The 22,571-nt window shown below is 44.3% G+C and overlaps 1 protein-coding gene across 1 annotated transcript in view; it reads right to left on the bottom strand.

Annotated features, from left to right (window-relative positions):
- Nucleotides 1–22,571, bottom strand: part of tmem104 (transmembrane protein 104) — a 95,220-nt gene that overhangs the window by 9,543 nt on the left and 63,106 nt on the right. Inside the window, exon 9 of the mRNA XM_083650222.1 lies at nt 16,406–16,499. Within this exon, the coding sequence (XP_083506348.1) occupies nt 16,406–16,499 (94 nt within the window). The remainder of the gene's footprint in view (nt 1–16,405; nt 16,500–22,571) is intronic.

Raw genomic sequence — 22,571 nt, 5'->3', positions numbered from 1 at the left:
ACAATACCAGCTTAGAGGTGTATTATCGCTATCAGGTGGACTGAAGTTGCACTACAGACAGTTATGGGCCACACTCGGGAGCCCTGCTTGGAAAAAAAAAAAAAAAAAAAAAAAAAAATTTTTTTTTTTAATTACAAAAAAAATCGGTATACCGGTTCGATCCGGTTTAGACGGCAATATCGAACCGGTTTTAAAATTTTCAAACCGACCCAGCCCTAGCCGGAGGTATGCTCTCTATATCGAGTGCCCCCTAGTTCTGCGTGGAATAGCTTCATTCCGGCTTAATTGGGTCAAAAATCTTGTGTCAAACGTTATGATCATCAGTGATCACCCACCTGGGCTGATGTGAAGATGCTTACAGTAGCCTTCACCAAAGCAGCTGGGCTTTGCTTCAGGCCTGCAAGGAGGCTTTGTTTAGACTAAGGAGGCCATGTTTAGATGACAGGTCTCTGCATAAAGGAGGCTTTGTTTAGACTAAGGCCATGTTTAGATGACAGGTCTCTGCATAAAGGAGGCTTTGTTTAGACTAAGGAGGCCATGTTTAGATGACAGGTCTCTGCATAAAGGAGGCTTTGTTTAGACTAAGGCCATGTTTAGATGACAGGTCTCTGCATAAAGGAGGCTTTGTTTAGACTAAGGCCATGTTTAGATGACAGGTCTCTGTTTAGACTAAGGAGGCCATGTTTAGATGACAGGTCTCTGCATAAAACAAGGAGGCTTTGTTTAGACTAAGGAGGCCATGTTTAGATGACAGGTCTCTGCATAAAACGGCAAACCGGTGTTGTGTTCTCACCTTTGACTTTGCGTTTATACAGTGTTTGTGATAACGATTTGCGTGCAGACTGAAGCTGCAAAAAACTCAAGAGCAGCGTCAAATGAGGCAGAATAACAGCGAAACTTCTGGTAAAAAACCTTCACAATAATGGTAATTAAATAAACTAATAGTCTTATCGATGCATGTTGCAACGTTTTTTTGTGTGTGTGATCCGAAATACACAGAAGACATATAGAACACAGACAACTAAAAGTCCATTTTAACACGTTGTCGACGGGCCTGATTTTTATTTACCCAGTTATAAATTACTGCTTTTATTTTGAAGGAAAAACACCTATCTTCCTCTATTCTGTCTATTTCAACGGGCTTCATTTAGCTTTGTAGGATTAAACTTTAAGTGAATTTTCCACGCGATAGAGTGACACAGAAGTCACAAATGGTAATAAACTGCTCCAGATTGGATTACAGAATAAAAACACAGTAAAGCAACATAAAAAAGACCTGTTTTCTTTGCAGCACAATTGGGACTTGAGGAAATGCATCTGGCCGTGAGTTGTCTTCAATTATCCTATTTACACTTAATGCAGATTATGTGTTTTTAGCAAATTCAAGATTAAGTCCAAAATCACTTTGACTCATTAGGTGGGTCCAGCAGCAATGAGACAAACTGAAGAAATATCAGTGTAATTTATGTCTTCAAGTGTTACGCTTTTTGATGTGTGCCTATAGGGCTTCAGTGGGGTTTGATCTGCGAAGCATCAGATATTACCACATGACTCCTTTACTGTTGGGGGGTGGGGGCTTTTAGAAGAACTGTTATTGAAATATGTCTTCATTAGCCTCCAGCCATTGCATTGCCATTGCATCAGTGTAAGAGTCAAGGCTCAAGAACTGATAACGATGGCAAAAGGCCAGAGCAAGCTTTTCTCACTGTCATGTTCCATCTTTTTTTTTATAATTTTGTTCTGATGATTACATAGCATCGAGGAGCACATTGGAAACAACTGTTTACGTTGCACTGTTGTTTGTACCTTTTTATTACCCAATCAATTAATCAATTAGGCATCGGCAGAAGCCGACTACACAGTTGGACCTGCTGACTTGCGGCTGGAGTAAACGCTCTCCCAGCTTACACACACATCAAAATGATTCCCTGGCCCAATCTGTCATGTTGAGAAGTAATGCAATGAAAAGCAAACGGTGATACATAACTGCTCCGGCGGAACTGCTCAGTGGCCCAGACTGGAAGTACTGGGAAGCTCCCCGGTTACATGGGTGCAAACAAAAAAAACGAGTAAAATAAGAGTTAATAACATTAAATCATAAATATTATAAATCTCTCCAAACGTCTTGGAATGACTTAACATCATAACATCTCTCCTCTCGACCTATAATCTACAAGCCTTTATGCTAATGAAGGACAGGGGGTCGTTAGTCTTACTTAAACACAGGAAGTAACCCCTTATCGTTCAACAAGATTGAAAGTCAACCAGGTGGTAGAGAGAGAGAGGAGCAGAACGCACCGAGAGGAACAAAGCCAGTAGAATGAAGCATTTGATAATGTGCTCGTTTGTCACTGACGCTCTGCGGTATCATGCTACATGGAGAAGGCAGATCACGCCTGGCCCCCGTGATGATTTGATAGCACTCAGCGCAGCTCTGGCTATGAATGTCAATGCACGACGACGCACTACGCTGCCATGAAATAAGAGCGCATTATCTTTGATCACCTCCACTGCTATAACGCACAAGACCCAGGGAAGGAACAGAGCCAAGCAACGACGCAGTAAATCCAGCGGGAGTTAGCTAGGTCACTGCATTACCTGCCATCGGTGATAGCAAATAATAAATGCACTATTCAACCCCTATTTCAAATCAAATTATGCGCTTTAAAAAGGGAATAAAATATAGGTCTGCGTTTTAATCTAAACGTGTCATCTCCTCTCGTCGCAGCCATTATTGCCCCCGTGGCTTCCTTTATGCGCTGCTAGCTTATTACGTGGTGACAGAGAGGAATAGGGCCTGCTCTTGAGGGAGCACCTTTGAAGGGCAACATACCACTGACACATCCTGATGAAGTCTCCTCCGACACACCGACATCGCGCTCACTGTAATCCACTGGAAACGGCACCTAATGGCGCAATTCGCCTTGCCTTTCCCGTAGACCCTCGGCACAACTCACTCATTCAGATGGGACGGGAGCCATTCACCTTTGGAGGGATCTCTCAGGGTACGGTGATTACCTGGACTTTCAGCTCCACAGCAACTGAGTGGATTGAGCAGATGTCAAATAGCCACATATCACGTCCGCGTTACTCGTGCCTGTCCATCTCTCAGCCTGTGATTTATGTTGCATGGACGGGGACGGCAATGACCTTGTGTGTGTGTGGAGGAGGTTCTTACAGCTGTATTCTCACTGGTGGCAAACAAAGTTGTTGCCGTTGAGCCCAGGCAGGTAGACACGCTCAATGCCCCAAGGAGCCGTAGCCTACGGAGAAAGGCCTCTACAGCCGCTCTCCCAGAGGAGACGGGATTCCCGGACTCAATTAGTAGAAAACGGCTAAAGGTGAGAGGTGAGGGATCTTCAATGGGCCGAAGGCGCACGACACGTGAGAGCTGCAATTTAGGGGGGCAGCCTGCGGAGAGAAACCAATCGGACACGTTAACACGAGCATTTCCACGATGACAGTCGGGAAGGTCAAGGACATCTCAGGTGTGCTTTTTACGTTTGATCGAAGTGCCATTACTGTCACGGCATTTTAAACACTCAATTTGAAATAAGTAAATTTAAATTTAAATAAATTTAAATAAGTCCTCTGGTGGCTTTTAGAGCTCAGCGATCATCCCGTCATTAATTAAGAGAGACACTCCTTGAGCCCTCGTGGATCGCGGTAACGAGCGGCTTCGGCTCTTTGCCCAGTTCTCACCCGGGTTTCACAAAGTCCCGCTGTGGTGCAGTTCTTTATGATGGCCCTATCACGCTGTGGTGGAGCTCTTTATGATGGCCCTATCACGCTGTGGTGGAGCTCTTTATGATGGCCCTATCACGCTGTGGGGTGCAGTTCTTTATGATGGCCCTATCACGTTGTGTGGTGCAGTTCTTTATGATGGCCCTATCACGCTGTGGGGTGCAGTTCTTTATGATGGCCCTATCACGCTGTGGGGTGCAGTTCTTTATGATGGCCCTATCACGCTGTGGGGTGCAGTTCTTTATGATGGCCCTATCACGCTGTGGGGTGCAGTTCTTTATGATGGCCCTATCACGCTGTGTGGTGCAGTTCTTTATGATGGCCCTATCACGCTGTGTGGTGCAGTTCTTTATGATGGCCCTATCACGTTGTGTGGTGCAGTTCTTTATGATGGCCCTATCACGCTGTGGGGTGCAGTTCTTTATGATGGCCCTATCACGCTGTGGGGTGCAGTTCTTTATGATGGCCCTATCACGCTGTGTGGTGCAGTTCTTTATGATGGCCCTATCACGTTGTGTGGTGCAGTTCTTTATGATGGCCCTATCACGCTGTGGGGTGCAGTTCTTTATGATGGCCCTATCACGCTGTGGGGTGCAGTTCTTTATGATGGCCCTATCACGCTGTGGGGTGCAGTTCTTTATGATGGCCCTATCACGCTGTGGGGTGCAGTTCTTTATGATGGCCCTATCACGCTGTGGGGTGCAGTTCTTTATGATGGCCCTATCACGCTGTGTGGTGCAGTTCTTTATGATGGCCCTATCATGCTGTGGGGTGCAGTTCTTTATGATGGCCCTATCACGCTGTGGGGTGCAGTTCTTTATGATGGCCCTATCACGCGGTGTGGTGCAGTTCTTTATGATGGCCCTATCATGCTGTGGGGTGCAGTTCTTTATGATGGCCCTATCACGCTGTGTGGTGCAGTTCTTTATGATGGCCCTATAATGCTGTGGGGTGCAGTTCTTTATGATGGCCCTATCACGCGGTGTGGTGCAGTTCTTTATGATGGCCCTATCAACGTCAAAGTTATCGGGACAGGAGCTAGCTGCTGCTGTGCATGGCGGGCTAACGGGCGATAGTAGCGGCCCCGCCTTGCCTCGCAAAACAACAAGCCCTGTAATCACACAGATAGGACTATCAGGAAGCAGCGCAACAGATCAGCACAGCAGCTGGCTTTACTGCTTAGCAGCCCAGACTTGCAGCCCAGGTTCACACAGGGGCTGAGGCAGCCAAACTCCATGACATTATCTACCGCCTTCAGGAAAACATCAATTAGTCCACTCACTCAGCCGTAGCTCTGCAAATTGCACATTATCCAACGATAAGAAGTGAAACGCACCTGCCTCTATTACAAGATGCAGAGGACAAGCCGAAGAGTTCACGTCCTCAAAAACACATCAGCTTAAGACCACAGGTTACGGAAAAAGGGGGCGTGCTGTGGTTTTTAAACTTAAGGAGCAGAGAATCCACGTCTGTGTTTTCAATGTTACTTTGCATTCGATGCTCAGTCGCAGCAGCATGTGCACAAGGTCAAACATCTGATTAAACATTTAACATGGGCACTATAAATATGCATGACCCCCCCCCCCCCCTCCCCTCCTTCTGACCATTAAAACAAAATCTACAACCGTTGAATAGAACAGAGAGTCGATAGGCAACGGATTTAAAGTGTGGGATTACAAATTATAGCCTATCCACAATATGACCCAGTGATGCTCTCCCCTCCTAGCAGGAACTGGAGACGACACTGAGGTAAACAAGGTGCAGAGGTCAACAGCCCGTGATTAAAAGCTTAGTTAGTGCACCGAGATCCAATTGATTCTGTGCTTCAACCAAAGCAGACATCCTACGAGCGTTCCCCTAATCACCCTGGAATCATCTCCGCAGGAAATCAAACCTCTCATTACACAACAAACAGGCGTCAATACTAAGCAGGGGCGGAGGACAAGGACACGCTACACACCCATGTTCAAGTGTCCGATGCCATGGCTCTATTTAGATCAGGGGTGGGCAATTATTCTTCATGGGGGGCCACATGAGAAACCCAGATTGTTGCCGGGGGCCGAACAAATATTGTCATGCCGTAAGCCAGGAACTTTGATGATCGAGAGGACCACAAAAAAATGTCCTCGCTACCAAAGGGCCAGATTTTGCTGAGGGTCGGGGGCCGAACGGCGGCGGCGCAAAAAAATGTGGGGTATTTGAAGTCAGGTTTAGAGGGATAAGTCATTTTAAATGAACAGTTGTGATGTCATCATTCAGTCTTAAACACCACTATTTGATCCTTCTCTCACTCACTCCTATATCACCACCTGATCTCCCTGCAGGGATTGAAATTAAATTTTTTGACCACCTGCCAATATGGCTGCTAGATTTTAAAGTTACCAGCCAATTAGAATTTCCACTAGCCAAAATGTTTTTCTTGAAATAAACCAGAATATGAGTGGGTTAATTTAAGCATAAGTATCAGTAAGTGGACCGGGATTTTCAAAGCCTGTGTTGAGGGTCATACGAACAAAAATGCACTCTTGAAGCTAAAAAAATCTAAAACCAACATGTTAATTATTTACATTTTTACTTCAATGTAGAACAGTCATTTCTTACACATGAGATTACTTTGAGCCTTTTAGTCATAAAGATTATTGAAAGATATTCCATATTCCAGACTGAAATGTTATAACATCAGTGGAGTATTGGCCAGAATGACATGAACATTTGGACACTTATTCAGCGGGTATCTTGCATGTTGCGTTCAGGTGCACTGTAAACATTTTTTTTTTTTTTTTTTTTTGCAATTCCAGCGCGGGCCACACAGGTGGCGCCCGCGGGCCGCCACTTGCCCAGGTCTGATTTAGATTTTGTGCTGGTCTGAAAAAATGTTGCATCAAGCAAAGGCAGATTTTCTCTTACAAAAGCAGTTCTTGGTCAGTGCATGAAAACTTAAAGGCACGACACATTCCAATCTGGACTTTTTTCCTCCCCCTGAAATGTAATTTTCAGGACCTCTGAACTGTGCTTCTGCTATAAGGTTCATTAAGACCATGGCCATACTTCATGGTCCCCCGGGAGCTCCGCGCCCTGGACAAACTCAGCTTTCCACTCAAGCAGGCACCAGAGTGCCCTTGACCTTCAAAAACAATATGTCGCTCCCTCACCCGTTTAAAATGGCAGCGGCGAGCTGTGTGGACATCCCCGGGGCACGCTCTGAGCTCTGCAGACCATGTTGGAGTTAAACCAAGCCCCGTTAGATGGATGCTGAGACCTATGGACCACTGAGGCTGCAAGTCTGCTATTTAACTCACTGGCTGTTTTGTCTTTGATAACACCGAGCGAGGAGGAAAACGGAGTCGTTTATTTCAAAGACTCGGCGAGGTTCATCCATTTACATTTTGTCTATAGATATAGAGTTTGACTGTCGCATGGGAAAAAAAGTTTTCAAAATGTATTTTTTACACAAACATTACAAAAGCAAACGTTTATTACCTGAACATATACAATTCACATTTGGCCGAAACATATTGTTAGCCCCTGTAAATAAATCAGAAAGATCAAACAATGATGCGCTTCAGAATGAAAAATAATGTTTTCAATTCAATAACACACGTTAAGAAAACCTATCTTGGCACAACAGTGTTCCAACAGCGTACACCATACTCACTCACATTGAGCTTTCAAGTATCTCCACAGAAGCAAATGTGACAGTGCTCTCAGAATGTGCCATCTCCACTTTCCCAGCAAAGTCCAGAACATACCATTGATGGAAGGGTGATGTTATCACCCGACAGAGGCTCCACAACTATCTATGCATCCCAGGCGAGAGGGAGGAAGGGTGATTAATACTTGTTTACTCTCTGCTCATTCCCTCCCTGACTCATACCACTCAATCAATCAATTAAGGTGTAGGCTCTTAAGCCCCCACTCATACCACTCAATCAATTAATCAATTAAGGTGTAGTCTTAAGGTGTGGTCATTCCTGGAGTGCCGATAATGGATCCTTCTCCTCACAGAAGGCTGAGAGGCAGGGAGCGGAAAGAGGTTTGTTTTCCACAGGCTGTCAATCGACCTGCTCGTTTACCTAAACATTGATCAATTTAAATGTACATTATGGACATTATGGCCTGAGGGATCAATATACTATATGTAATAAGTAATGACACATATGTGCGGCGATGGTGTGACGCTGAACATCAACAACAGATAGTAAATTGGGTATGGATGGTGAGAGAAGAGACAACTGGGCTTTAGTGAAGGTCAAGAGGTCAAAGTAATTGTAATTGGTTAGCTACTTTGACATGAAAACAATGCTAACATGCACCTCTATGTGAGGAGATGAGTTGCATCAACACTCTTCCTCAATCAGGAGTAATTGCTCTTCATGTGTCACCACTGGAACCTCTAATTTGGCAGGTTGCAGTGATCCAGACTGTCTCCCTCTGGTGGCAAAAGTGCCCGGCTACAATTTTAGCACCGGCAGATAATTTGGTCGCAACGATACTTTGAACAGGAGACTGCCTCACACAGAAGTTTATTTTGTCTATTGAAATATGTTGCCCCTTGAAAATAATGTTATTATGCCTAGTGTCAGTGTGCTCCAAGTTCAACTAGATTCATGTAAATAATGTCCTACAATTACTGTAAGTAATGAGCTCGGCCAGTGGTTCTCAAAGTGGGGTCCGGGGACCCCCAGGGGTCCTTGAGGGGGTTCCAGGGGGTCCCCAGCAAAAAGTGGGATAACTTATTTTCACTAGTATTCCATCCATAAGTAACACAGTGACAGAATGTATGACTATTTTCGTCATCAGTTTCATGCACTTTCTGTAATAAAACATCACAAGTTTCATCACGTTACAATAATATGTATAGATTCTTTGGACAAGGATACGATATTTGCTGATATCACAGTCTGCCACGATACCATATTGATTCAATTCAGGGGTCTGCGATCGATATGGGATGATATCATATGCTCATTTAACACCATTAGCACAATAGCTAAAAAATAAAAAATACCTCACAAATGGCAATTAAGAATTTTTAATACTTTTTAAGGGCCTTAATTTTCCCTAAATTTATTTACCAACTTGTAATACTTTTCAAGACCCGCAGATACCCTGATTTCTGTATGAATTGCGTTTGAACCGCTACAAATTGAAACAAATGTATATGATTTGCTCTGGTGGGTTGAACAGACTTTTCAAAGTCTCTTAAAAAGCTTCTGTATATGAAGAAAAAAATCTTTAGAGAAGGGAATAGGCTAGATCTATATAATCTACAGAAAGAAATTAAACGTGAAATTAGGTCCTGTAAGCTGAAATACAAAGATAAAATTGAGTCTCAGCTCAGAATGAATAATCTAGGCTCTGCCTGGGACAGCTTGAAAACGATCACGGGGACCAAAGAATCAGGTAGAAAAAAAGTTCAGCTCAAGGAATACAATTCAGACGCTGAGCTGGCTCAATGCCTTAATGATTTTTATGTTCGTTTTGATGTTCATGATTTTAACAACAAGCACTCCGAGATCAGAAACAATCTCCAGCTGGCTCCACCGTTGAATCCTTTTTTTGATGAACACGATGTAATCTGTGGCTTTAAAAAGTGCAAGCCCAGGAAAAGTCCTGGCCCCGATGGACTTAGCGGTCGCCTACTAAAAACATGTGCTGACCAGCTTGGTCCTATTTTTAGTTTCATTTTTAATTTGTCTCTCTCTCAGCAGAAGGTGCCATCCCTATGGAAACAATCCATAGTGGTGCCCGTGGCTAAAATAAACAGTCCCAAAAGCTTGAACGACTTCCGGCCTGTTGCTTTAACCTCTCTGGTTATGAAGCAATTTGAAAAGCTAGTTAAAGCAGAGCTCCTAGCAAAAACTGAGCACATGCTCGACCCCTTTCAGTTTGCGTATAGAGCACAGAGAGGTGTACAAGACGCCACAGCTACCCTACTCAACCTTGTCTGTAAGCACTTAGAAGGCAGTGGGAACCACGCCAGGCTGCTTTTTGTGGATTTTTCTTCAGCGTTCAACACGATCCAGCCTCACATTTTAGTTGAGAAACTTGTACGCCTTTTTTGTTTAGACGCAGGTCTTGTTGGATGGATCTTGGACTTCCTTACAAATAGATCACAACAAGTAAAAGTAAACGGAACTCTGTCCAGCTTCTTAACATCCTCGACCGGCTCACCACAAGGGTGTGTTTTGTCTGCCTTCTTGTATATTCTGTATACAAATGACTGTTTTAGCCGTCATGCCGACAGATTCATCATCAAGTACGCTGACGACTCTATTATTGTCAGCCTGCTTGATGGGGATGAGGTCGGTCATGGCCAGGTTTTAAATGATTTTTTGTCCTGGTGTGAAGAAGCCTTCCTCCAACTTAACGTCTCAAAGACTAAAGAGATCTGTGTTGATTTTAGACGATCCTCCCCAGTTCCCCAGAACAGTGTTGTCCATGGGCAACCAGTAGACTTGGTGACCAATTATAAATATCTTGGCACTATTTTTGACAGCAAGTTGAAGTTCGATCTAAACTGTGAAATGCTGTGCAAAAAAGGTCAACAACGTCTCTTTTGCCTAAGGAAGCTTGCTAGATTCCAGGTTGACAGGACTCTGATGAAACTATTTTACTGTGCCTATATCGAGTCTGTAATCTCTTTCTCTATTATCTGTTGGTATGGAAACCTTGGTATTCAAGGGAGGAACTCTCTCGGGAGGATCGTGAGAGCGGCATCAAAAATAGCCGGAGTAAATTTTAGTAGCCTGGACCACATTTTTAACAAACAGGTGCTTAAAAAGGCCATGTCCATTCGCATGGACGATACTCATCCTCTCTGCTCAGAGTATGTGCTGCTCCCTTCGGGCCTTCGGCTAAAGGTTCCGAGGGCTACGAGAAACAGATATAAACTGTCCTTCGTTCCTGTTTCCATAACAGCTTTAAATGCTGCTGAGAGGAGGAGATAGTGCACTCTCTCTCTCTCTCTCTCTCTCTGTCTCGCTCTCTTTTCTCTCTCTCGTGCAGCTTAAACGCTGCTGGGCGGAGGAGATGATGCACTCTCTCTCCTTGTCTCTCTTCTTAGGTAGGTATTGCTGCTATAAATATTCTTTATATATTTTATATTCGAGATATATCTTTATTTATTTTTTACCTACCTATTTATGTGAGCTCAAATAGTCCTGGACTCTTATTACTTTTAAGTTCATGCACGTGTCTCTTACTACTTTTAAGTACATTGTACGTGTTTTTACTACTTTTAAGTACATCGTACAGATCCTTTGAGGTGCGTTTTTATTTTGTTTTTATTTTATTTTATCCTGTGTTTACTTGATCCTTTTTCTGCTGGAAAACTGCTGCCATGCTCCATGTTTGTTTTAATTTGTTCATGTTCTGTTTTTTCATGTATTCGCTATGCTTTTTTATGTCTGCTGCACACAAATTGCCCTTCGGGGACAAATAATAAACTTGAATCTTGAATCTTGAATCTTATAGATTGGTTTACAGCCATTTTAAGACTAGTCACTAAATACTGGTCTGGAAGCATCATGATGTGGTCAAATTGCATTGATCAGGCAGTTTAAAAAGAACTCGATTACTCACCAAGAGAGACCAGTGGTCAAGAGCTTCTAGCTCTGCTATTCTAAAGTGGATTAGTCTTTCTTTCTTCGATCGACTATATTCTTGGCTTCAGAAAACTCTAAACTTTGCCTCCCCAAACTTTTTTCCCCTTGGGACTTGGTTGTGTTTTTTGGTCACACTGGTGACCAAATTAAAAACAGTCATGAATGACGCAGCCACGACACAGGGGTGAGATGCAGCATTCCCCCCCAGTTTGGTCAGCACCCCCCGCCCCGCCCCGCTCCATTTCATTCCAGGGACAGTTATGTGGCACTACTGTGAAAAGACAAAGAGCCGAGGATCGCACTCCGGAACCGTGGGTTATAAGAAAGGTGTCACACTGTCCCGGCACTAATAGCTATTCCAACAAATGGCAGCATGTCGCGCGGGCAGCATAGCAGCAGGCAGGCAGGCAGGCGCACCATCACTCATGTTGCGTGTGTGAAGAAGGACTGCAGGAGGGCTCGCTGGACGAGGGAGGTGGCTACAGCTGAGCGACGACGAGAGCCGCAAAGGCCGGGCCGAGGCCAGGAGGCAAGGACCCGACGCACACACCGGCTGCTCAGCCAGACACTGTACAGTCCACTTAGCACTCCTCCTCCTCCTCCCCCGCGCCATGTTGCCCCACCGGGCGGCACACATGCACCATGTGGAGCCCCGGCCCCCTTGTGGTGGGGTGGAGGCACTGACGTCTGTGGCACATGTTTCAACGGTTTCAAATGAAATGGATCCAGAAGACAGCAAAAGAGTCAACATGACCAGATGACGAGACGGCTCGCTGATGATGCATACACTTTTCAAAGACAACCTTGTAGAAGAAACAGAGCGAGACAGAGGCAGAGGGAACTCAACTGAGAGGAATGGCAGAGGTAGAAATGATCTTTCATTGCTATTATATTATATTAGTTCCAGGCCCAGCAGCTAGCTAGCTACCTGTTCCTGGATGTGCACGACCACTCTATATTAGAGGTACAAATGTTCAAAATGGCTAAAACAGATCGTTCCAGTCTTCAGTTAAGTGATTTGGTGCGACTGCGACATGTAAAATACCTGTCAAATGCCCTTTAACTGGTTAAAAGTTAATTTAAGTATTCATAGAAAAACTAAAACCCACCACTCACAGCCACCGCACCATTTAGCCACCGTTACAGAACTACTGTACATTGCTTGGCAGGCGATAAACATTCACATCTCGGTAGAATTAGCTATAAATTGCATTCAATTCAAATTCAAGTTTGTTCATTTATATAGCCCTAATTCCCAAGCATGTTTCAGAGGACTTTACAACAAATCTGATTGGCTAGATCTAAATAAACACAATCAATTGGACAAACGTATATAAGAAAAGCATACCCAAAAGAAATCACAGGATATCATAGGCAAGAGCAGAGTTTAGCAAGACAATCTAGCTAGTCTACAGCCTAACCTACCCGGCACACCCCAGGCTTAGGCCCTAAATCACATTCCATGTTCCAGTACATTTCTAAGATCACAATTGCCTGTGATTGAACTGATTTCTCCTTGTTCGGGCTCATCAGCATTAATGAGAATATGTTGTTTACTCTACTCACTGAGCTGTGAGATGCAGATCAGGAAGATCACAAACATGAGACACCTCATACATAAAGCATTAGCCTATTTGTGGTGTCGCATTAAACAAGCATGTTCTGGTTAGCACACTCACACACACACCCACACACACACACACCCACACACACACACACACACACACACACGATCCAAACTGCCTTCAGACAATGGAAGATGTTCTGGGAAAAGAGTCTTGGTTGCATCATGCAATTAAAACATGGCCAAAGCTGGAGGCAGAAGAACCAACATGAAACAGCGGCGATGGCCAATACAAAATGACCTAATTAAACAACCCCAACGGACACAAAAGGCGAGATATATACGTTTTCCAAGATGTATAGCTTGCCTCTGGAGAGGCAATGCATATAGTTGGAGGGTGAAATGTATTCTATGCATTTTAAGCACATGGCTGACGTTTCACAAATCAAATACTATTGGATCCATATGTTAGAAAGGGTACGTCCGCTTCTTCTGATCTCTCACAGGATTTTGTGATGTCAATTCATTTGGCCGGCTCAACTACTGCACCAAAATGTCACCCTAGGTTTACACTCACTTGTGTACACCAGGATTTGGTAGCAAATCTAATAGAGACAGAATATACCCTGGACTAGAGACAGAGTATACCCTGGACTAGAGTGCAGTATGATATGTGGACAAATGATCAGTTTGTAAGACCCGAGGTCATAGCAAGGCTCGCCACAAACACTCAGTAAAACATCACAGACAAACTACTGTTGAATATTGGGCTAATAATACAGAGTCACTTTGCATTCATTTGACCAGAAAATCACTAGGGCATCTTATCGTATCAAATACTGTTGGGTCTCTTGTGTATAATTTTGTGTCTCAATTTACATTTCCTCTGGGAAATTACCCAAATCCTGCATGAAAAACAACCCATAGAGAAACAACTAAATAAGGGATTACATGAATTCAAAACGCTGATAGGCGTTTTATCTGGGAGCATCCTTTTCCTCAGATGTGGTGAAGGCTGGCCTCTGTTTGTGTTGCTTCCACTGCAGCCATTTTGAATCATTAGCCAGTGCTGTAAAGGAGCCCTGCAGACGTGACACCACCGATCAATCACAGACGGAGCCGAGGGAGGGCGAGGACGGACAACGCAGAGTGAAAGGTGCCGCCAGAAATCCCCTCTGTTATTTAGCCAGCCAGATAGTGGACTGTGTGTGTGTGTGTGTGTGCGCGACTAGTGCCATGTTTGTGTGTTGTTTATGTGAGCTAGCATCAGGCTATGTGTGGGGGTGTATGTGTGTGTGTGTGTGTGCGCACGCGTGAATGGTGCCATGTTTGTGTGTTGTTTATGTGAGCTAGCATCGGGCTATGTGTGGGTGTGTGTGTGCATGTTTGTGTGAGCTAGCATCGGGCTATGTGTGGGTGTGTGTGTGTGCGCGTGTGACTAGCGCCATGTTTGTGTGTTGTTTATGTGAGCTAGCATCGGGCTATGTGTGGGTGGGTGTGTGTGTGTGTGTGTGCATGTTTGTGTTGTTTATGTGAGCTAGCATCGGGCTATGTGTGGGTGTGTGTGTGTGCATGTTTGTGTGTTGTTTATGTGAGCTAGTATCGGGCTATGTGTGGGTGTGTGTGTATGCGTGTGCGCGCCATGTTTGTGTGTTGTTTGTGTGAGCTAGCATCGGGCTATGTGTGTGTGTGTGTGTGTGTGTGTGTGTGCGTGTGCGCGCGCCTGACTAGCGCCATGTTTCTGTGTTGTTTGTGTGAGCTAGCATCGGGCTATGTGTGGGTGTGTGTGTGTTCATGTTTGTGTGTTGTTTGTGTGAGCTAGCATCGGGCTATGTGTGGGGGTGGGCGGCACCAGCGCCATGATTCAGTGGTGTTGTGATTTTAACAGCGGGTCCGGGGACGGCCGGTTTATTTTCGTCCGTCGCCCTGTGAGTGACGGTCCAATCAAGCCTGGGACGGCCTGTCAGGCCTGTCAGGCTGAGGGATGAGAGGAGATGGGAATCAGAGACACAGAGCAGGACTGAACCATGATGGACGGACCCGGGCTCAGCAGCCACACAGGGGAGAGAGGGGGGGAGGGGAGGGAGATGGTGTGGATAGAGAAGATGGGAGGAGTAGGTGTAGCTCGGAAGAGAGGAAACTGGAAGAGAGGAGTCAGGGAGCGTGGAGACGAGGGAGTTGGGAAAACGTGAGAGAGACACGTGGAAGGGAAACACAGATGGAAGGTGTGGGCCTGTGAGTTAAAGGGATACACCGACATTTTTGGAGATTAGCCTATTTGCCATATTGCCGATATTAAATGTAGAATGTGGATGCGTTTAGCTTCAATGTGCGTGCAGTACAAACAGCGGTACAGCCCTCGCTGCTACTTAGCTTAGCACTACAATGGCAGTCTATGGTACTTTTGCCTACTCCTGTTCAGTCGCCCCCCCAAAAAAATACACATTCCAACAGCGCCAGAAACACTACTCACATGCACATGTTGTGACTCGTGTACTCACCACACGATGAAATAATAATCCAAAGTTACGTGAAATGGTCATTTTCGAAGTAAATCCACACACAGAGAACTAACAAAGAGTAACCGAACTAACAAAGAGTAAGCAATAGGGGTGTCACAATATATCGTCCCACGAAATTTCGCGATAGTAAAACGTCACGATATGTATCGTTGAGATGAAATCTCATATCGTGAAAAAAAAAAATTTTTTTTTTTTTTTTTTTTCAAAAGTAGACAAAGAAACGTCTTTGTTTGTTGAAGTTCAATGTGTGGAAAGTAGTTCAGTTGAACAAGTCTCTGAAGAGACACATGAGAAGTTATACAGGAGAGAAACCATTCAATTGAGTTTCTGGCAAAACTGTTTACTTGACAGGAAAAACTGAAGATGCATAAAAAATAGACTAAGAAAAGTCTTGTTGTTTGAGTTTGAAGAAAAACTGAAGATGCATAATGAGAATTTATACTGCTGAGAAACCTTTTAGTTCAAAGTAAATCTAAGTGACGGTGTAACTCATTCTATTTCAAGATAAGCCTTATCTCCAATCTCATGTTTTTTCTAGTTGTTATTGTAATAACAATTTCCCACAACAGCATGTTTTGTATTTGTGCATTTCAAATAAAATACTACTTTTCCAGTCATATATTGTCATTATTCAAGTTTAAAAAAATATTGTTAAAATCGTATCGTATCGTTATCGTGAACCCAGTATCGTGATACGTATCGTATCGTGAACTGAGTGTATCGTGACACCCCTAGTAAGCAAAGTTACTTCCTCGTTTGCCATGAGGCGCATACGCTGTACTGCTGACTGCACACAGCGCATGCGCCTCGTGGCATTAATATCAGCATGGCAAATAGGCGAATCTCCAAAAATGTCGGTGTATCCCTTTAAGAAAGATGGAGTTTGTGTCATATTTTACACAAGGGGGAAAAGACATACTCTGACATCCAGTGATGTTGTGATGTGTAGATGTTGCGTTTATTCTTACCAACCCAGCGCATGAGTGAGGTGAGGATCTGAAGATATTTGGTCTTCTGGGCGTTGAAGAAGGTGAACGGGCCCAACAGGAGAGTGAAGACAGCCTGCAAGAAGGGACAGAGAGAGCATCTTAAATAAGTCACCAAATCACTCCAGCAGCTACTGAACATGAGGAAGGCTTAATCCAGCATGACCAAACATCATAGTTTGATCTAGAAATCAAAGAAGGGAATAAGCGGAATAACATTAGCAGATGTATAAATATATCATTTAAAGGAGGCCAAAAGTGAGAGCTTTTCCTTTCCCTCCCATAAAAACCAAGGCAAAAATAAACATGTCAGCCCCCACGAATGATGCTGTTCCCCGTTGAGCCAGTCAGTAACAAAGATGTCATCCTGCAGTTGTTTATTGTGTGGGGCAGGGGTAATTGAAGGGGAACTGTCAAGACAGTGGGCCGAACCTTTTGAAATGTACATATTTAAAGCGGCACGAGGCAACATGTGTTCTATCAAACTGCACCCGTCTTACCAGCCTAAATCACTAAGTGGGCTGGTAAGTGGCAAACATAAAGTGAGTGTGCTGCATGTCGTTTTAATGACGCCAGTCACGCCACCTTAACACATTGACTGCCAGCCGTTTTTTTTTTGCTGTAGGTAGCTTTTGCCAAGCCGTTTTTTTGAGGATTCTGGCTCATTTTACAAGAGCCGAGGATTCTTTTCTGCTTGGAGTTTGTCAACACAAAGTTCACAAAAGTACTAATAGAATGTGTGCTTTCTCTGTCTAAAAGAGTTAGTTTGTAGAGTTAGTAGTTATGTAGATATTAGCCGTTGAGTACAGCATGGTTTTAGCGTCTGAGACAGCAAGCTGAGATAATCGCAGTTTTGTGAAATTCAATCAAACAGCCAGAACAGTCACTTTAACCATTTATTTTTGGCATCAGTGAGAGATCAGACATCCAAACAATATAGTTCCGAACGCCCTCTCCTTCAACTCCTCCCTCCGTGGGCGTGTCTAGTGGCTTTCAGCCTGCGTTTGTCACAAGTGAGTGCTCTGCTGCTGGGAGTTTGAGCAGCGTCCCTCCCTGGCAGCGAGTTTGAGCAGCCTGCCTCCCTGGCAGCGAGTGTGGATAGGTCTCACTCGTCTCTTGGGTTTGAGAGCCCCGATGAAGCCCCGTGCGACTCTAGGCTTTATGCTGCCACACAGTCCATTTCTGGAACCCCCCACCGCAGCAGCGCGAAAGCGTCCCCGCCTACAGTATGAGAATGAGGCTCGTTCGTTTCTGACTGTAAAATCGCCAAGCCATTTCCTTGATTTCCTTCCTTGGAGGAAGCAGCCGCGGGAGGCGGCTGCTTTTGGTTGACTTTATCTCTGTCGGGAGAGGACCGTCGCCACCTAGCTGGTCGGTAAAATAGATTATACACATTCAATACTTCCAATATCTCCATAGGAGACGCGGGGGGCATTGATCCACGTAGCACCGTCAAAAAAAATTTTTTTTTTTTTTTGACGACTCAACTCGTCGTTGGCAGTGAACAGCTGGATTGTGTTTGACGACTCAACTCGTTGTTGGCAATTAACGTGTTAAATAATTTCTGGCTATTTAAAGGAATAGTTTGGTATTTTAAACCCTGGGCCCAAATACCATGATTATTATTGATTATTATGACACATATATATATATATATATATATTTTTTTTTTTACAGGTATCGCTCACTGCTAACGTCCTCACTTCAGCTTCATACATTTTGACTGGTAATTAAAATGTTTCATTTTCACCTGTGATTGTAGCGCCCCCCCTTGGGCCAATGAGTGTAATTTTGAAGGTGGTGCGATGGATCACTCCCCAAAAGTTGTACGAAAATGCCACGAGCGCCATCTGAGATGCTGTGAGAGACGAGCAGGCGGACAGAGCCCGATCCATAGTCAATAAATAAATCAATAAATCTTGAGACCTCTCAGGCCTCGAGTCCGATTGCCTATTAGACGCTGGCTTTTATCAGCAGCTGCAATCAGAGGCAATGGCTCAGCAGCACCTAGCTCCAATCCCATCAGCTCCCGGCCCTGCTCTCTCATGCCCCCCCCCACACACACTTATTCCTTTCCTCCATCCCCGGCCCGTCGGACAATCTCACGTCTGACTGCCGCCTTTGACTGGCGGCTGATCTCAGAGGCGCTCGCTTGGGTGCCATGTCATCTGGAGAGCACCCTGCAGGGTTTCAAACGTGGACCCCTGCCCACCCGAGATGCACACGGGCGGGCACGCACGCACGCACACAAACGCGCACAAGCACGCCCACACAATCGGTCAAGCGATGTCATATGTGATGACGTGGCATCATGAGTTTGGTCACGACAAAAAAAGTGCCCCCATGGACGCATCGTCTCCAGAGTTTCCCGCCCTAGAAATCGAGAACGCGCAAGATTTCCAGTTCATTTATATGAAAAAGGATTGTTACTTAAAAAAATGCGGTAAAATGCAGACAGGGAAGAGAGTGAGAGCAGGCTTCTTTAAAGCTAGTATCTATTCCGTGATGTAAAGAAGGACAGCTGGGACGGCTGCGGGTCGGAGGAGAGGAAAAAAAATCAATAGCCTTTAATTCTGCTGAATAATGATAATGCCTACATGTCTAGGTATTAAAGTATTACCAGCTGTCTTCTTGGCAAGGTGCCACCTGAGCTCAAGCCAAGGCATAAATTAGCAAAAAGCCATTAGAAGTAATAAATGGGGCATTATGAAGAGAGGTGTGTATGAAATGGAAGGTGAGACGATCGCTGGCCGGCTGAAAGACAGCGGCGGTATTCATTTTAACCCTGAGTGGTTCAGGACGGTGCGCCGCGTCTCAGCACGTCTGGTCTCTCAGGCACTTTAAAGGTCCATTTGGAATCAGCAGGATGGTATCACATCAACCTGGATCTAGTATTCAAGTGATGTTGAACTTTGGTAGTACTTTGGGTTGTGTAGCTTACTGGTCAATGGCCATGATATAACCCGAAAGCTCAAGGTTAAAGGGGGACTGACTCCCCCAGATTTCTTGCAAAACGGTATTCTACTTGATTTGAAAACTCTGCAGGCAAGATGGCCGCCTATACTCCCTTCCTCCCCCATAAACTAACATATCTTGGCCAATAAGTATGTAACATACAAAATAAAACAAACGGTAATGTCTTCATTTGATGTAGAATGCAGAGGACATGTAACTGTTTAGTTAAACTTGCATTCCAGGAATATTGTGCTCTAAAGATAACGTAAGTGGCTCGAGACTGTTTCGTCCTGAAACCCACTCGCTTTGCGCCAGAACACAATCGATTTGGGGGTGGAACACACCAGGATTGGCCAACGCCCAGAACTGTCAAATCAAATCATCGACAGAGACGCTATGGCCCGCCTCCCAGTATTTTCAGTGTATCAGAGATAGAGAACGATAACGATAAATGATCAATATAGCCACGTTATAAACAACAAACTAACGCTGGTGATCCGTATGTAAACAGTGTTACTCGAAATGGTTAAAAATTATATCAATTTGGTCATTCAGTGGCATTTTACTGCCATGTAACATAACTAACTAGCGGCTAATATTAGCCACAGTAGGCGATTACCCATGGATGCATTGCTCTTAAAGGGCTCGCGCTGCGTGAACTACAGTAATAATCACATGGGGAGGGGGGGGGGCGAATGTTTTCACATGAGTGGGGCACGCGCAAATACTGTACCACCGTGATGTCACGATGTACCAAATCTCCCATTCATTTGAGGGGACAAAAAAAAGCAGGTTTGAACCCATAGAGAGAACTTATGCTGCTGAAAATGATACAAATGGTACAATGGTAACAGTTTGGTCTCAAATGTGACATTTTGACCAGCATTCTTCACACACCACCCCCAAAGCCATATACCGTATATTGGTTAAAAGCTGAAAAAAAGTGTTTTGGGGTAAGTTGCACTTTAAATAAGCACGAAGAAAATGATTCACTTAAAACAATGTAGCTGAATGAACACACACACACACACACACACACACACACACACACACACACACACACTGTTCGTGTCTGTTTATGTGCTAGAAGTGTGAGTTTTCAGACTCTGGTTATGGCAGAGAATGGAAAGAGAGAGAAAAACACAATTCTCAGATCGTCTCTACCGGAGGAACAGATAACACAAAATCACTGAACAGATAATGCAGAATCACTGATTTTGCATCATGTCCGGGAAACTACAGAACAAGGTACTGCCAAAGTTCAACATCACTTCAAGTTAAATGTAGGTCAGATGAATTAATGACGCACAAATTCGGAAAAGAGCTGCAGTGGGTGGCCACACTGGAGAAGAAGATGCTATCAGGAAAGGAGTTACCAACTATTATAAAATCTCTCAAATGAATTGCGCTGCTGAACACAACAGGACGGTGACTGTAACACACAAGCTGCAAGAAGTTCACTACACCTCTGAACTTACTAATACTGTACTTTGCATTACATAAGCGATCATCTCACATCTCATTGGCTATTCAACTCGTTACTTCAGGAAGCGGCCGACATTTAAGTTACACATGGCCTATCATGTGTTCATGAAAATCTTGATATTTGGGGACAATAACATGGCTGGATAGCTAGCTAGTCTTGTTGTCAACTGTAGACAATGTTATTGACTTTGAAACTTGCTAGCATAACGTTAGCTTTCTGCCTCATAGCTGAACCAAAGGGTCCTGTGAGCGGAGTAGACTAGAAATGTCTCCCCGTTGTGGAGTCGTATCTAAGATTCGTCCTATTTACTGGAGTAGTGGACGTTTCCATTGCATAAGAACCTTATGGGATGGTAATGATTGTTCCAGGTATTAGTCAAACCCCTTTGCCAGGGAAACTGAGTTATGGCTTGTAAAATACTTTAGATTTTGATTGCAAAACATGAAAATATAAATTAATGGTCTTCATTTTTTTCTTTGACAAGTGACCATAGTATAAGCGGGATAATGGCCTTTGAGGTGTCCATAATCAGGAATTAATGGACTCTGCAGTGATTACAAAACGCATGAAAATATAAATTAATGGTATTAATTTCTTTGGCAAGTGACCATGGTATAAGTGAGAGAATGCCCTTCAACGTGCCCATAATCAGGAATTAATGTACTTCAGGGAGGCAACCATCCAATGCACATTTGCCACCCCGTCATCCATTAATTGCTGATTATGGACACCTCGTAGGGCGTTATCTCTTACTTAAAGCACAGGGAACATGATTATGGACACCTCGTAGGGCGTTATCTCTTACTTAAAGCACAGGGAACATGATTATGGACACCTCGTAGGGCGTTATCTCTTACTTAAAGCACAGGGAACATGATTATGGACACCTCGTAGGGCGTTATCTCTTACTTAAAGCACAGGGAACAAGACAACTAATTACAAAAAACTTGAATAGGTGGATAGTTCACAATAGAACAATTGGAATCAAGCCCAAATTCTTTTTGGCTGCTGGTCAAGAATCTCGTCTTCACCTGTTGTTCAAGATGTCGTCCAATTTCCCTGAGGGCTAATATCAGTGAGTCTGCATGTATGTGGTCTGAGGGCTAATATCAGTGAGCCTGCTTGTTGCATGTATGTGGGCTGAGGGCTAATATCAGTGAGCCTGATTGTATGTGGGCTGAGGGCTAATATCAGTGAGCCTGATTGTATGTGGTCTGAGGGCTAATATCAGTGAGCCTGATTGTATGTGGGCTGAGGGCTAATATCAGTGAGCCTGATTGTATGTGGTCTGAGGGCTAATATCAGTGAGTCTACTTGTATGTGGTCTGAGGGCTAATATCAGTGAGCCTGCTTGTTGCATGTATGTGGTCTGAGGGCTAATATCAGTGAGCCTGCTTGTATGTGGTCTGAGGGCTAATATCAGTGAGCCTGCATGTATGTGGTCTGAGGGCTATATCAGTGAGTCTACTTGTATGTGGTCTGAGGGCTAATATCAGTGAGCCTGCTTGTTGCATGTATGTGGTCTGAGGGCTAATATCAGTGAGCCTGCTTGTATGTGGTCTGAGGTCTAATATCAGTGAGCCTGCTTGTATGTGGTCTGAGGGCTAATATCAGTGAGCCTGCTTGTATGTGGGCTGTGCACACGGCTGATGCATTTCTCCCTTTAACATGAAGTCAGTAGCATCAGCACCCGCCATGAATCAAGGC

This window comes from Poromitra crassiceps (genome assembly GCF_964638095.1).
Source record: "Poromitra crassiceps genome assembly, chromosome: 13".
NCBI classification, from domain to species: Eukaryota; Metazoa; Chordata; class Actinopteri; order Beryciformes; family Melamphaidae; genus Poromitra; species Poromitra crassiceps.
This window is presented reverse-complemented; position numbering and strand designations above follow the sequence as displayed.